General features: G+C 49.0%; 1 protein-coding gene across 1 annotated transcript in view; it reads left to right on the top strand.

Annotated features, from left to right (window-relative positions):
• The window catches only part of AP2A2 (adaptor-related protein complex 2, alpha 2 subunit), a 61,875-nt gene that overhangs the window by 44,914 nt on the left and 2,543 nt on the right, over positions 1 to 14,418 (top strand). The window contains exons 14-18 of the mRNA XM_008589317.1: positions 5,937 to 6,100; positions 9,309 to 9,391; positions 11,319 to 11,408; positions 12,761 to 12,884; positions 14,256 to 14,372. Coding sequence (XP_008587539.1) covers positions 5,937 to 6,100; positions 9,309 to 9,391; positions 11,319 to 11,408; positions 12,761 to 12,884; positions 14,256 to 14,372 — 578 coding nt within the window. The remainder of the gene's footprint in view (positions 1 to 5,936; positions 6,101 to 9,308; positions 9,392 to 11,318; positions 11,409 to 12,760; positions 12,885 to 14,255; positions 14,373 to 14,418) is intronic.

Below are 14,418 nucleotides of genomic sequence, written 5' to 3'. Positions count from 1 at the left end.
TCCCCCTCCAGCCAGGCGCCCCCACCCTGGCGCTGTCCCTGCACAGGCCCTTTCTCCTGTCCTGATGCGCTGCTGTGTTTGCCTATGGTGCATGCTTAGTGGCTTCTGGCAGCTTGAATTTCATAATGAATTGGCTTTGGAATGAATGATAAATGAATTTTTTCTCCCAAAGAGTCCATTCTGTCTGTGCCTGAGTAAGGTACATGGGTTAGCTTTTCATGTTCTCCCACTGTTTTCTAACATGCTCTGTGGTGCTAGAGACCTGCTTTTGAGCTGGTTCTGTGGGGTATCAGTAACCAGGTGCCTTGCGGTACACGACTGCCCCTCAGTCCTCGAATCCATCTGCCTCGCTTTCAGACATCTTGACATTCTGGTTTTGAAGAGGTCATGAAGGTCATCCTAGCCTATCAAAATTTCTTGATAGGTTGAATTGGCAAAGTGACAGGTTTCCAGAGCAGGAGCACACGTGAAGGTTTGTCTGAACTGATGTTTGTGCTGCACTGGGGCAGGGCCTTCCCAGGGGCACTGGGCAGTGGCTCTTCTGTGGGGCCCATGCCAGGGCGAAATGGTGGCAGCTCCACCTTGCAGAGAGGAAGATGTCATCCCAAGCAAGAGGCAGAGGTGTCTGGAGGAACTGTGGGAGGCTGGCGTGCAGGGCTTCCTAACTGCTGGCTTTGAGCAAAGTCACCATGAAGCCTTCCAAGAAACACTGTGATTGCTCGCCTTAGCCTAGGAAGGCTCTAGGCGCTCTCATTCCTCTCCAGCTGCTCTGACTCTAAGAGGAGCATGCTTACGGGAGCACGGAAGGGGACTTTGACAGCGGTTTTGACGGTTGTTGTTGGCCCGTCTTTATTTGGTACTTATTTGAGAAGTAAGGTGCACACGTGCTGCAGGCCTGCTACACCCAGGTCTGCTCACCTAGGCTCAGGATGGACTTTGAGGTGAGCCTGGATTGTAGGATCTGGTGCTTGGCTAAGTGGCTTAGCAGGAGTCAGGAGGAACCTTCCTGCTCCTGGATGTGAGCCGTGTGCTGTCCTCTGAAAAGGCGGCTGAGGGGTCAGCAAGACTCAACATTGCGTTTGGGCGCATTGCTGGCAGTGAGCCCTCTTCAAGGTTAATTCAGTGAATTTCCTGACTTTAAGTGGCACACCTCTTTTCTGACTGTAGATGGTGCCTAGCGAGTGGAGGCTCCGTAAGTGATGTCTGGGGTAGAGAGCCCTGAGGTCTCTGCCACATGCTATCCTCAGTGCTCAGAAGACGGACAGGGGGCAGACACCAGTGGTGGGCTGGGGGTTGAGGAAGGAGGAGCAGGACAGAAGGGGAGGTGTCACTCTTGGCTAAATTCTTCTCAAGATCTTTCTGGGATTAGCTTGGGAGGGGAGGCACCACCTCGAGGGGGTGATGACATGTCTGGATTTTACATGAAACACATTGTTATGTTGTATTTTGGTGTAATATTGGCCAAGATGTCTTTTACTTAAGATCATAGATGATGCCAGAGCATTGTTTTTCTTAGCAAAACTCTGCTCCCCTTGCACATGTGGAGCAGGCTGGGCTCTTGACATCCTGTGGCTAGGGCTTCCTAGGGGTGTGCATTGGAAGGGCCCAGTGAAGCACCGCAGGTGTCCTGACCTCCAGTGGAGGAGCCTGGAGCCCTCATAGGTTAAGTCTTTGTACAGGGTGCTTTTTGCTGTCTTAATTTCTGCTGTTGTATTGTCTCAGGGAGGAGGTGTAAGTTGTGCAGTCTGGGCACCAGCGATGTCCCCAGGCTCAAAAAGAGAAGAGGAGGTGAAGGGACAGTGGGGGGTGTTGTGTCTGGCCTGCAAGGTCCTCCCCACAGAGCAGACTTGCTTGCAGCCTCTTGTAACTTTTGGGGCGTATGTTTTATTTAATTGGACAAAAGGGGTTACCTACTTTAAAAGGAGTTTGAAACCACAGATATATTTGAACCGCTGGCCTGCAAGGTCCTCCCCACAGAGCAGACTTGCTTGCAGCCTCTTGTAACTTTTGGGGCATATGTTTTATTTAATTGGACAAAAGGGGTTACCTACTTTAAAAGGAGTTTGAAACCACAGATATATTTGAACCGTTAATCAGGAACCAGTGGTAAAAATCTTTGAATAAGTGGCTGAGGAGGAATTAGCCCCATTCAGGCTGCAGGTGTATCCTAAGAAGATGACTTTCTTGCATAATTCACAGCTCTTGTAGCCCCTCAGGTGGTCACACTCCTTGTATTAGTCCGTTTCTGTTGCTTATTACAAAATACCAGGAACTGGGTGATTTATCAAGAAAAAAAATTTATTGCTTACGGTTTTGGAGGCTGGGAAGTATACAGTGCAGGGGACACAGCTGGTGAAGGCCTTGGAGGTGGCAGCAGTGACCCAGGGGTCTCACATTGCACGATGGTGGAAGCAGAGAGAGAACAGAAAGCAGCATTTACTCTCTTTTTAACGCCCTTAGAACCACGCCCCTGACCACCATTTTTAATCCATTCACTCCTGCACGGTCCTACAATCTAATCAGCTCTTTAAGGCTCCACCTTTCAGTTACCATAATAGGATTTCCACCCTCTTGACTGTCACAGTGGAGGCCAGGTTTCTAATACATAAACATGGGGGACACAATTCAAGCTTCAGTGAGTTTCGGGGGGGACATTCAGTCCCCTACAATCCTGGTGATAAAATGATTAGTAAAATGGTAGAGTGTGTATTCAAATTAGATCAGCCTCAGGTGTGGAGGAGGCAGAAAACTGCCTTTTGATGGTTTCATCTGTATACTTCCCACTTCAGACATTTCCAGTATCTTCTCTCGCCAGCTCCTCTGCAACCCTCTGGGGCCCCCTCTTACAGAGGTTCGCAGTCACAAGAGCAGAGCCCAGGAGCCTGCCCTGTCTTTGACCCCCTCACACCCCCCTTGGAGCCACTGGCCCCTAGCAGAAACCTGCTTTGCCTCGCCAGGTTTGTCTTTGGGCCTCGCCTGGCACCTGGGAAGCCTGGGGTAGGCTGTGGGGCTCTCTGGCTCAGACTCACACCCTCTTTGCATAACACATATTTTGTAATGTCTTATTTATCTCGAAGTAAAAGTCATGCATAATATCACATATCTACACATGTAATTTTCCAAAAAAGCAGTGCTACACCCTAACTTAATATAAAGCTGAAATGCCCTGAGGCTGGGACAGGGGCCAGAGGACAGGGCCAGTGCCCACTGCTGGTATTTCTTTGTGCTGCAGAAAGCACCGCCTTCTCTCAGTTCACAGTGTGGTTTCATTCTTGGAAGAATCAGCAAACTGAGCAAAATACACGTTGTAAGATGGCATTGGGATGTAATCTCAGATAATGCAAACTGATTTTTTACTTTCATGAATGTCCAGTGGAACATTCAAAAGTCATTCAAGATGAGTCTTAAGGCAGGATATGTCACATCTCTGGTTTTTTGACTGAAGAGCCAATAGTATCCTGTAATCATAGTGACCACCAAACCTCCACATCTCTAGGATGCCCCTTGTGGGGTGGGATGTCTCTGCCACTAAGAGCCGTCCAAGTGTGAGTGTCATAAGGTGCAGCGGGTCCTCCTGGTGCACAGCCGTTGGCTGGCAGGACCACAGTGCCCAGAGCAGAGCCAAGCTCCTACCTTGTGGCCACCGGTGTCTCTGCCATGGCAAAAGGCAACTGTGCTGTTGTGTCTGAAGAGTGAGTGTAACAGTATTTCATAGTGGCTCTTTTCCTGTGCTTCTGCCAAAAGGCAATTATTTTTTTAAAAATACCCATTCTGTAGACTTTTTACCTATTTTTTTCCCCTATAACTTTATAAAACTTAACAATTAACTAAAAATGCACCTCTGATAAGTTACTTCCTTATTACTTTTTCATCTTTTTAGCTTACTTCTTTTTGGACACTTGACAGTAGTAATTGGTGTGGTCTTATTCTTAAACCATATATTTCTTTTTGATCTCTTCCATGGCAAAATTTTTTTCAGAACTTTTTTTCATTGTAATAGCATCTGTGAAAATGAAGGCTATTCTTCTAGTGTGGGAAGTGTGACTAATCTTTAAGTGTAATTATCTTTAGGCTGGACTCTGGGTGTACTTGCTTCTCAGAAAATGGCTGTGAGTCCTCACTTCCTGGTCAGCAAGTCTCCAGGCTGCCCATTGACCCTTCAGCAGCTCTCCCTGGCCACTGGAACCCTGTGGACACCATGTGGGGAGAGGCCACATGCACTCGAGTGTCCTTGGAGTTGGCTGTGCCAGAAAGGTTCCACGTTGACACTCTCCTTCCTTCTTTTCCAGTCTACGCCTTCTCCGTCGGCAGACCTGCTGGGTCTGGGGTCTGCTCCCCCTGCCCCCACGGGCCCCCCACCCTCCTCTGGCGGCGGGCTGCTNCAGGGGCCAGAGGACAGGGCCAGTGCCCACTGCTGGTATTTCTTTGTGCTGCAGAAAGCACCGCCTTCTCTCAGTTCACAGTGTGGTTTCATTCTTGGAAGAATCAGCAAACTGAGCAAAATACACGTTGTAAGATGGCATTGGGATGTAATCTCAGATAATGCAAACTGATTTTTTACTTTCATGAATGTCCAGTGGAACATTCAAAAGTCATTCAAGATGAGTCTTAAGGCAGGATATGTCACATCTCTGGTTTTTTGACTGAAGAGCCAATAGTATCCTGTAATCATAGTGACCACCAAACCTCCACATCTCTAGGATGCCCCTTGTGGGGTGGGATGTCTCTGCCACTAAGAGCCGTCCAAGTGTGAGTGTCATAAGGTGCAGCGGGTCCTCCTGGTGCACAGCCGTTGGCTGGCAGGACCACAGTGCCCAGAGCAGAGCCAAGCTCCTACCTTGTGGCCACCGGTGTCTCTGCCATGGCAAAAGGCAACTGTGCTGTTGTGTCTGAAGAGTGAGTGTAACAGTATTTCATAGTGGCTCTTTTCCTGTGCTTCTGCCAAAAGGCAATTATTTTTTTAAAAATACCCATTCTGTAGACTTTTTACCTATTTTTTTCCCCTATAACTTTATAAAACTTAACAATTAACTAAAAATGCACCTCTGATAAGTTACTTCCTTATTACTTTTTCATCTTTTTAGCTTACTTCTTTTTGGACACTTGACAGTAGTAATTGGTGTGGTCTTATTCTTAAACCATATATTTCTTTTTGATCTCTTCCATGGCAAAATTTTTTTCAGAACTTTTTTTCATTGTAATAGCATCTGTGAAAATGAAGGCTATTCTTCTAGTGTGGGAAGTGTGACTAATCTTTAAGTGTAATTATCTTTAGGCTGGACTCTGGGTGTACTTGCTTCTCAGAAAATGGCTGTGAGTCCTCACTTCCTGGTCAGCAAGTCTCCAGGCTGCCCATTGACCCTTCAGCAGCTCTCCCTGGCCACTGGAACCCTGTGGACGTAATAACTTCGTATAGCATACATTATACGAAGTTATACGACACCCCAAGCTTTTGTATAAAACTTAACAATTAACTAAAAATGCACCTCTGATAAGTTACTTCCTTATTACTTTTTCATCTTTTTAGCTTACTTCTTTTTGGACACTTGACAGTAGTAATTGGTGTGGTCTTATTCTTAAACCATATATTTCTTTTTGATCTCTTCCATGGCAAAATTTTTTTCAGAACTTTTTTTCATTGTAATAGCATCTGTGAAAATGAAGGCTATTCTTCTAGTGTGGGAAGTGTGACTAATCTTTAAGTGTAATTATCTTTAGGCTGGACTCTGGGTGTACTTGCTTCTCAGAAAATGGCTGTGAGTCCTCACTTCCTGGTCAGCAAGTCTCCAGGCTGCCCATTGACCCTTCAGCAGCTCTCCCTGGCCACTGGAACCCTGTGGACACCATGTGGGGAGAGGCCACATGCACTCGAGTGTCCTTGGAGTTGGCTGTGCCAGAAAGGTTCCACGTTGACACTCTCCTTCCTTCTTTTCCAGTCTACGCCTTCTCCGTCGGCAGACCTGCTGGGTCTGGGGTCTGCTCCCCCTGCCCCCACGGGCCCCCCACCCTCCTCTGGCGGCGGGCTGCTCGTGGACGTGTTCTCAGACTCGGCTTCTGCAGTTGCACCTCTTGCTCCTGGCTCCGAAGACAACTTTGCCAGGTAGTCAGGTCTCCTGAGTCCTGAAGGCAGGGCCCTCCTGGCTTCGGGCGTGGCCCACGGTCAGCTGGACAGAGTGGGCAGTGGTGTTTGCCTCCTGGGCACTACTTGGCAGAGGCCGTGGAGGCTGCCGTGCTGTGGGAGGGTTTGCTCAGTGCTCCCCAGACCTTTGTAGATCGCTAGTCTTCATTGGCTGAAGACAGTTCTCATGCTCCAGAAGGAAAGTAAGGTAAAAACAAGCCCCCGGGCTGGTTGTCAGTCGTGTCTGTGTGTGTGGAGAGGTCTGGTCGTGTCGTTTTGGCTATTTGTTCTTTTTAGAGTGTGTGATTGACGCCCGTCATGGTGGTAGTTTTCTTTCCTTTACCCTCCTCTCTAGTCCAGCTGCGTTCAGCTCTGACTCAAACCATCACATCCTTGTCTGCCTCCTCTTTTTAAAGAAACACTCTTTAGTTACTGAACTGTTCACTTGTCCCACAAGCCTGTCCTCTGCAGCCTGTGTTGGTCCTCTTCCTGTGGCCATGCTCTGCCTGTCCTTGTCCTCTCTTTGCCCTGACTCTCCTCAGACATGTCAGCGTGTCCTGGCTTCCTGTGCACAGAGGTCTCTGCTCAGGCGTCTTCACTCCCTGTTTCCTCCCACTTTCAAAACAGAAGTGCCAGACTGCTGTCCCCAGCACTTGTTCTTTCGAATGGTGTGTTTCCCTCCTGCTGTCTGTCTCTCACCCCGTCTCTCCTGCTTTCACATCCGGTCCCCTCTCCTGAACCAGTCCCCCTCACCTGCCCGCCCTGCAGAGTGGAAGCACGGATGCACGCCTCTGTCCTGGGTGGGGATTAGAACGTCTGCGAGGAATGGCCCTATGTCCCCAGCTTTGAAGACTCAAGCAGAGTGAGAACTCTCGTGGCTTCGAGCTTCCTCATCCTTTGTGTTCATATTGCATACTAATTCCCGTTCCTGTCATGTGTTGAAAAATGGCTCAGGAATGAGAGGTGTCTGCAGCACAGTTTTGGCTTTGGTGCAGGTTGCCTTGCTCTGACTGAAAGCAGGCTTCCTACTGCTTTTCAAATTTCTGAGTTTGAGAACCCAGCTTCTAAGGCCCTCGCAGTGGAAGCTGCTGTGTGTCCTGGGGAGGGTGTGGGCCCCACGCTGGAGGCCCTGGTCTGGGTGGTGGTCTTCGTGGAGACTGGCAGGGCAGGGGCCTCACTGGGCACTCTTAGCCTTTGCTGTGTCTGCACGTCCTCCGGGGGCTTTGGTAACGTCCCAGTGGCTGGGCTTCCCAGGTGGCCCTAAGGGGCAGCTGGTGGAGTACATGAGGGAGGAGGGGACGAATAGATGGCAGCCCCGACAGCATTGAGGCCCCTCCCTTCCTGGGCACAGCCCTCCCACACTTGCCTCTTCTCCGTGTGGCTGTTCTGGAAGTGGTGCGTGGCCCCTGCTCTTTCCTCACATTGGGCAGCTCTGGAGGCCCAGTATTGGCACAGTCTTCTGTGGGACTTGGCAGGTTTCTCAGCACTCCAGCATGTGCTGGCGCTTGGCCGTCTTGGCCTGTGTGGCTGTTCTGGAAGTGGTGCGTGGCCCCTGCTCTTTCCTCACATTGGGCAGCTCTGGAGGCCCAGTATTGGCACAGTCTCCTGTGGGACTTGGCAGGTTTCTCAGCACTCCAGCATGTGCTGGCGCTTGGCCGTCTTGGCCTTCATCGGGCTACAAAGGGTAGTCAGGTGTGTGAGGTGTATCTGGGACAGAGTGGAAGGACAGAGTACTGTGGGGCAAGCTCAGCCACTGAGGTTGCTGGGGATGGAGGCTGCAGGGATTTCTCTGTCATGCAATGGGTGATACATCATCAGCCCCCACCCATGTCCTTGACAGACTCCAGTTTAGAGTGGTTTAGTCCAAATCAAGTGTGTCAGCTCCATGGCCTGGTGCCTGCACTGGCCCCTTCCATGGAGTTGCAGCTGGTGGGTGGAGCAGTGACCCTGGAGCAGGGGGTTCTCCTGGCCACTCGTGTTATGGAATGGTTGTCCGTTGTGCTAAGTTCCAGGTGAAATACAGTAGCACGTGTTCTAAGATGTGTTTGGGAAAACTGTTCTGCGTATTGTACAGACTGCCTCTGGCTTTGTGAAGCTTCATGTATGGCTAACACGGGATAGGTAGTCTGTTGGGGGTGGCCTCAGAAGAGGCAGAGGGCAGCTGTGGCCTCCGAGGATATGTGTGTGGGGGTGCCACAGCCTGAGGCAGAGGAGCAGGGCTGCACCAGCTGAAGCCTGCCTGTCTCACCGACCGTGGCTCTCACTGCCTCTGTCACGGGTGTCATCTTCCTGTGTTGCTTGAGGCAGCCCCAGCCTGGCGGCAGCGGAGCTAATTTCTGAGGACCCAGCTGGAAGTGCTCACAATGCTGATGAACTGGTCTCGCAGGGTGGGCACTTGCAGTAAAGTTAGGAAGGACAGGAGGGCACTGGTGTCATGGGTCTTGATCTCCTCTGAGTTCGCGTACACCGATGCAGGGTTTTTGAGGTGTGGGCTGCGCCCCTATGTGCTGCCTTGGGCCCCACCTCCTCATCCCAGTCCTCTCATTCCTGAGCTGTACCTGCCGGGGAAGCCCTTGCCCCGGCGGCATATGAACCGGCCCACCTCCCTCTCCTTTCCTTTGGTGCCCATTCTCTGTGTATTTGTAATTTATGTTAGAGAAGAAAACTTCAAGCTCTTCTGAGATAAACATGAGTGAAAACTAACATAGGTTGTTTTATTTCTTCTAGTTCCATGTAGTGTAGATGTCCTGTAGTGAACAACCCCCTGGGCTCCCTGTGCAGCTTAGTAGCACTGTTTAAGGAGGGGAGTCGGAGGGGAGGGAGCGCTGCGAGGGTCCTCACCTGGGTGGAAGTTCAGTGCCCGTGTTGGATGGAGTCTGTGGGTCTTACCAGAAAGTGTGTGTGCATGTGTGGTTCATGCCCTGTCCTGTCTGTATCCACGAGACACCATGAGCTGTGGTTCAGCCACCCCCAGGCCTCGTTGGGACACTCTACGTCACTATTTTTGACTCTCTTCCTTCTCTAGTGGCCTCTTGCTGTGATGGTCTTTGGAATGTTTTTCTACTTTTTCTTCCCTCATGCCCCAAAGAGATTTTTCTGCCTTAGTGTGCTTGAAACCCTTTTTCAAAGCGAACCCTTGTGTTTCCAGTGGGTGGCTTAAAGTGACACACTGCTGTCTCTTTTCTTCCAGGTTCGTTTGTAAAAATAATGGTGTGTTGTTTGAAAACCAGCTGCTTCAAATTGGACTTAAGTCTGAATTTCGGCAGAATTTAGGTATGTATTTTAATTACTTAATGAAAACTGAGGAATTAATGGGAAATAATGAGAAAATATTTGCAAATCACATATTGGTAAAGAATTAAAATCCAGAATGTATAAAGAACTCCTATAAAGGACTTGAACAGACATTCTCCAGAGAAGATACACAGAGGTCAAGAGCACATGAAGACATGCGGGACATCATGGTCATTAGGGAAAAGCAAATGAAAACTGCAGTGAGCACTGCCCATTCCCGTTAGGGTGGCCGTTGTAAAACAGAACGACAAGCGCTGGCGAGGATGTGGAAAGACAGGCGCCCCTGTGCACTGCTGATGGGACTGTGAACAGTGCAGCTGCTGTGGGAACAATATGGTGGGTCCTCAGAAAGTTAAAAATGGAGTTACTGTCCTGTGCAGCAATTCCACTTCTGGGGCTAGACCCGAAAGAATTGAGAGCAGGGTCTTGAAGAGGTGTTTGCACACCCAGGTTCACAGCAGCATCATTCACAACAGCCAAGAAGTGGGCGGGTGCCACCCAGGTGTCCACTGACGGATGGATGAGTGAGGAAAATGTTGTCAATCCACGCAGTGGAATATTATTCAGCCTTAACAAGGAAGGAAATTCTGACATGCTGCAACATGGATGAACCTTGGGGACACTATGCTATGTGAAATAAACATGTTACAAAAGGACAAACACTATGTGATTCCACTCATATGAGGTCCCTAGAGTCGTCAGATCCACGGAGACAGAAACTGGGGAGCAGATGGGGAGCTGGTGTTTAATGGGGACAGAGCTTCAGTTTGGGAAGATGAGGATTCTGGAGATGGATGACGGTGATGGCCGCAGAGCACTGTGAATATGCTTAATGCCACTGAGCTGTGCACTTAAAAATGGTCAAGATGGTAAATGTTATGTATACCTTATCACAATTTAAAAAAAGAGAAGGAAAACAGCTTTTGAGTCAAAAAAAAAATTATGCCCACCAAACCGTTGGAGCTGCTGCTGCTGTGGGCCCCTCCTGAGTCCTACATGCCCCCTCGCTCCCAGGGCACCCTCCTTGAGCCTTGCGAGGACTCCCGTGAAAAAAAAAAAGGGAAAGAGTACACCCACTCTCCAGGGACCTTTCAGGGACATGAGGAGGAGGAACAGAATTAACTCAGGGACATGTTCTGTTGAGAAGGGGTTACACTGTATTCCTGTGGGAATGATGACTTCACCTAGGTTTCGGATTTTGGTTTTTAGTTTGTGGGAGGAGTGATGCCAAACTGCCTGTCCTTTTCAGAATATGTCAAGTTTACTTTCTTTCCTGAATTCAAAGGATGTAAAATATTCACAAAGATTTATGTAAAGATAAATTATTGTGATATAAATAATCGGGAACAGTGGGACATCCTGAGTGTGTGCTTGCACATAGACAATGGCGGTCGCAGTGAGGGCTCAGAGTGCATTGTTTTTGAAGGACAGTTCCCACCCGACCTGGACAGCAGCCACACTGTGTGGCTAGTGGGTGCAGGTTCAGCCAGGCCACCCTAGGAGGAGGCAGTGGAGTCAGGTCTGTGTCTGCGTGTTGCAGTCGCAGGGCAGGACCAGCAGAGGCCAGTGTGATCGTGATTTCCCTGGAGAAGGTGCCCCATGGGTTCTTCCCTGTCCACACGTGTGTGGTCCCACCCATCCATATGTGGCATGGAGAAGGAGGCTGTAGGAGAAGGGCAGGGTAAGAGTCGCCCCTGAGAGATACAACGATTAATGATCCCTGTTTCCAACTTTGGCATGTTATTTTTAAAACTAGAAAAAATTTGCTCTTAATTGTAACAACAGTCCGTCATTAACAATAATAACCTTAAATTTAACTGCGATTATAGGGGCTGTTTTGTTTTTCACTGTTATTCAGGATAAGCGAAATGAAGTGTGTAAATAAACTGTTTTTGTTTCCTTCTAGGTCGGATGTTTATATTTTATGGTAACAAGACCTCCACACAGTTCTTGAGTTTTACTCCGACACTAATCTGTTCAGATGACCTGCAGTCTGATATCCTTGGCTCCATTTCCCCCATGCCCACAGATGTCATTGGGGATCCAGAGGAAGCCTTTGGGAAGGTTTTTCTTGGTTTTTTGCTTCAGTCGCAATAGCGAGGTGTCTGCAGTAGGTCAGGCGGCCCACCATCCGAGAGCTGGCCTTTGATGGCGCATCTGGAATTGCACACGTCGGTCTCATTTGGCTCGTTTGAGTCTCTTTCTTTCTCAGCTCATTTTGTTCTCGCATGACGTCACCCGGAAGTCCCGTCTGAGCCCTGGTCTCGGGTGTGTGAAGTCTCACAGCCGGGGCCCTTGCCATCCGTGTACTCGGGAAGGCTTGTGCTTGCCCTGGCGACTCTTCGTTCAGCCTGAAGGCTTGTTCCTTAATAAATATCAGAACTGTCCCTAGAGCTTGTCCAGCTAAAGATGGAAAAGCTGGTGTCAGCTCTGTTGTCCACATACCCCTTCCTCCAAGGATAGGACCAGCAAATCCAGTCAGGGTAAGGAGGGCCCCAGCTTGACCACAGACTGTGACGCTTCCCTTGGGATTTGTAGACATAAGTGGAGCAGTAACCACCTTACCACGGACCAGATCTGGGTTTATTTTAAGGTGAACACAATTAAACACAGATTATTAAAGTATTTCAAGATAGTCATTAAAAATACACATATGTAGGATCAATTGTATTAGAGTCTTTGTCCAAGAGCAGGAGCATAAGCTGTGACTCCCACAGAGTCCCCTTGTAGATGTCTCTTCTTCTGGAGTTCACTGGGCTCTGCGGGGCCAGGGGATGGCACAGAATGGCTGGTGGGCACATGGTCTGGAGGGAAGGAGAGAAGGATCCAGCCTTGGTTACAAAGGTTGTTTCTTCAGGGTGGCCATAGACAAGCCCTTTGTCAGCATAAAGATAAACATTGGTCAGAATACGGCAGATTTTTTTCTGATTCACATAGTGCTCAGAAGCCCGTTCCTAGAATTCTTAAAAATTGTCTGGTTATAATACTGAGTTCTAGTTTCTGCTAATGACAAAAACCTATATGTAAGTACCAGACTTTTATGAGTTTCATAAAATCAAAACAAATAAGTAAAATAGCCAATATATAATCTAAGTGACTTTTTACAAAGAAGGGGTCATTTTTGGGAATAGTGAGATTACAAGTAGTGTTTGGTGGATTGTGTGGGCACGTGGGGCATAGCATGGGTGGAAAGGCAGGGCTGGGACGTGTGGGGCCCATGTCCGGTGTGGGGCATGTGCTCACCTCCGTAGGTCATGCTGGGACTGGGGGCCCAGCACCTCCAGCTGCCCACTGCGCTTGACTGGGCCTGCTTTCCTAGAGTTGGTCTGGACTCCTTAACATGCGCACATCTGAACCTGCAGACCAAGCCAGTGGACCCCACTGTGGACGGGGGTGCACAGGTGCAGCAGGTGGTCAACATAGAGTGTGTGTCCGACTTCACAGAGGCACCAGTCCTCAACATTCAGTTTAGGTAAGAGCTGTCCATGCATTCCAGGTCATGGAGTACATGTAGTTCATACTGGTGCATGCTGGGCACTGTACCCTCAGAGTTCAGGACAGGAGGGGAGAAGTGAGCAGGAATGGCATTGGTGGCTGCCGGGGGACCTTTCTGAGCCCAGTGCTTTCACGCTGAGGAGCCCACCCACAGGCTGGGGGCAGCCAGTTGAAAGAGAGCTACAGAGTGCTGGTGGCTGCACCCTCCAGACCCTGGCCCAGGGTGTGTGTTTCTGTATCCTTATACTCAGACGATACACGGTATTTTGCTTATTTTTAAAGACATAAGTGGTGGTGTGACTGTTTGTTAATATCATTTTTCTTTTTTTTTTCTGAGCTCTTTATTAATAATGCCATTAATGTCATTTCTCAATGACTACAAAGGAGTGTATATAGTTATCCAGTTCCCTGCTGGATTCCTGTATTAGTCAGTTTTGTGTTGCTATAACAGAACACCTGAGACTGGGTATTTATAAAGAAAAGAGGTTTATTTGGCTCATGATTCTGGGACAGCTGCATCTGGTGTGGGCCTTAGGCTGCTTCTACTCCTGGCGGAAAATGGCAGGCAGCTGGTGGGTACGAGCAGATCACATGGTGAGAGGAAGCAAGAGAGAGAGAGGAGGTGCCGGGGTCTTTTAAACATCCAGCTCTCGTGGGAACTAATAGAGTGAGAACTCACTCAGGTCCCCTTCCCTCAGGGAGAGCATGAATCCATTCATGAGGGATCAACCCCCATGACTCAAACAGTTCCCAACACTGCCACATCAAGAATCAGATTTCCACATGAGTCTTGGTGGGGACAACACGTCCAAACTCTATCAGTGCTCATGGAGTTAAAATATTTGGAGAAGCACATTTTCAAATAATAAAAATACACAGAACCTAAGATTGTGTACTTTGTAGAATTTAGGGAGGTAGATGTACAAATTTTGTTTAATTCTGTAAGAAAATGCTATTCTTTAGTCTTCTCATGGAAAAAACAAACACCCCACGCAATTTACACAGACTTGGAGTTCTGGACAACAGATTGACAGGGACAAGTGAAGCGGTGGCGGGAGTCCTGAGTGGGGTGTCCCAGCGAGGAGGGGGAGGGGCTTGTCCCCACCCTCAGCACAGCACAGTTCTTATCTGCGAATGAGATTGCACACTAGGCTGCATGTGGTGTGATGCACCAGACATCTTGATTGTGGGGGTTTGTGGCTCAGTCCCCCTTAAAGAACACACTGGGCTCTCGTTGATGGTGGGGACAGCCTTACAAATGTGGCACTTTCCTGTTCTCTGAAGACTTGCAAGCTAGGAGCTTCTGTCTGTCCCTTTATTCTTTTCAATACATCTCTGTGGCCCATAGGTATGGGGGCACCTTTCAGAATGTGTCCGTTAAGCTGCCCATCACACTGAACAAGTTTTTCCAGCCCACAGAAATGGCTTCTCAGGATTTCTTTCAGCGCTGGAAGCAGTTGAGCAAGTGAGAGGCCTGTCCTGTAAGGGGTGGGGGGGGAGGGGGCAGGAGG

Source organism: Galeopterus variegatus, unplaced genomic scaffold (genome assembly GCF_000696425.1).
Source record: "Galeopterus variegatus unplaced genomic scaffold, G_variegatus-3.0.2 Scaffold5373, whole genome shotgun sequence".
Lineage (NCBI taxonomy): Eukaryota > Metazoa > Chordata > Mammalia > Dermoptera > Cynocephalidae > Galeopterus > Galeopterus variegatus.
Note: the sequence above shows the minus strand (reverse complement) of the source record. Positions and strands in the feature narration are given on the sequence as shown.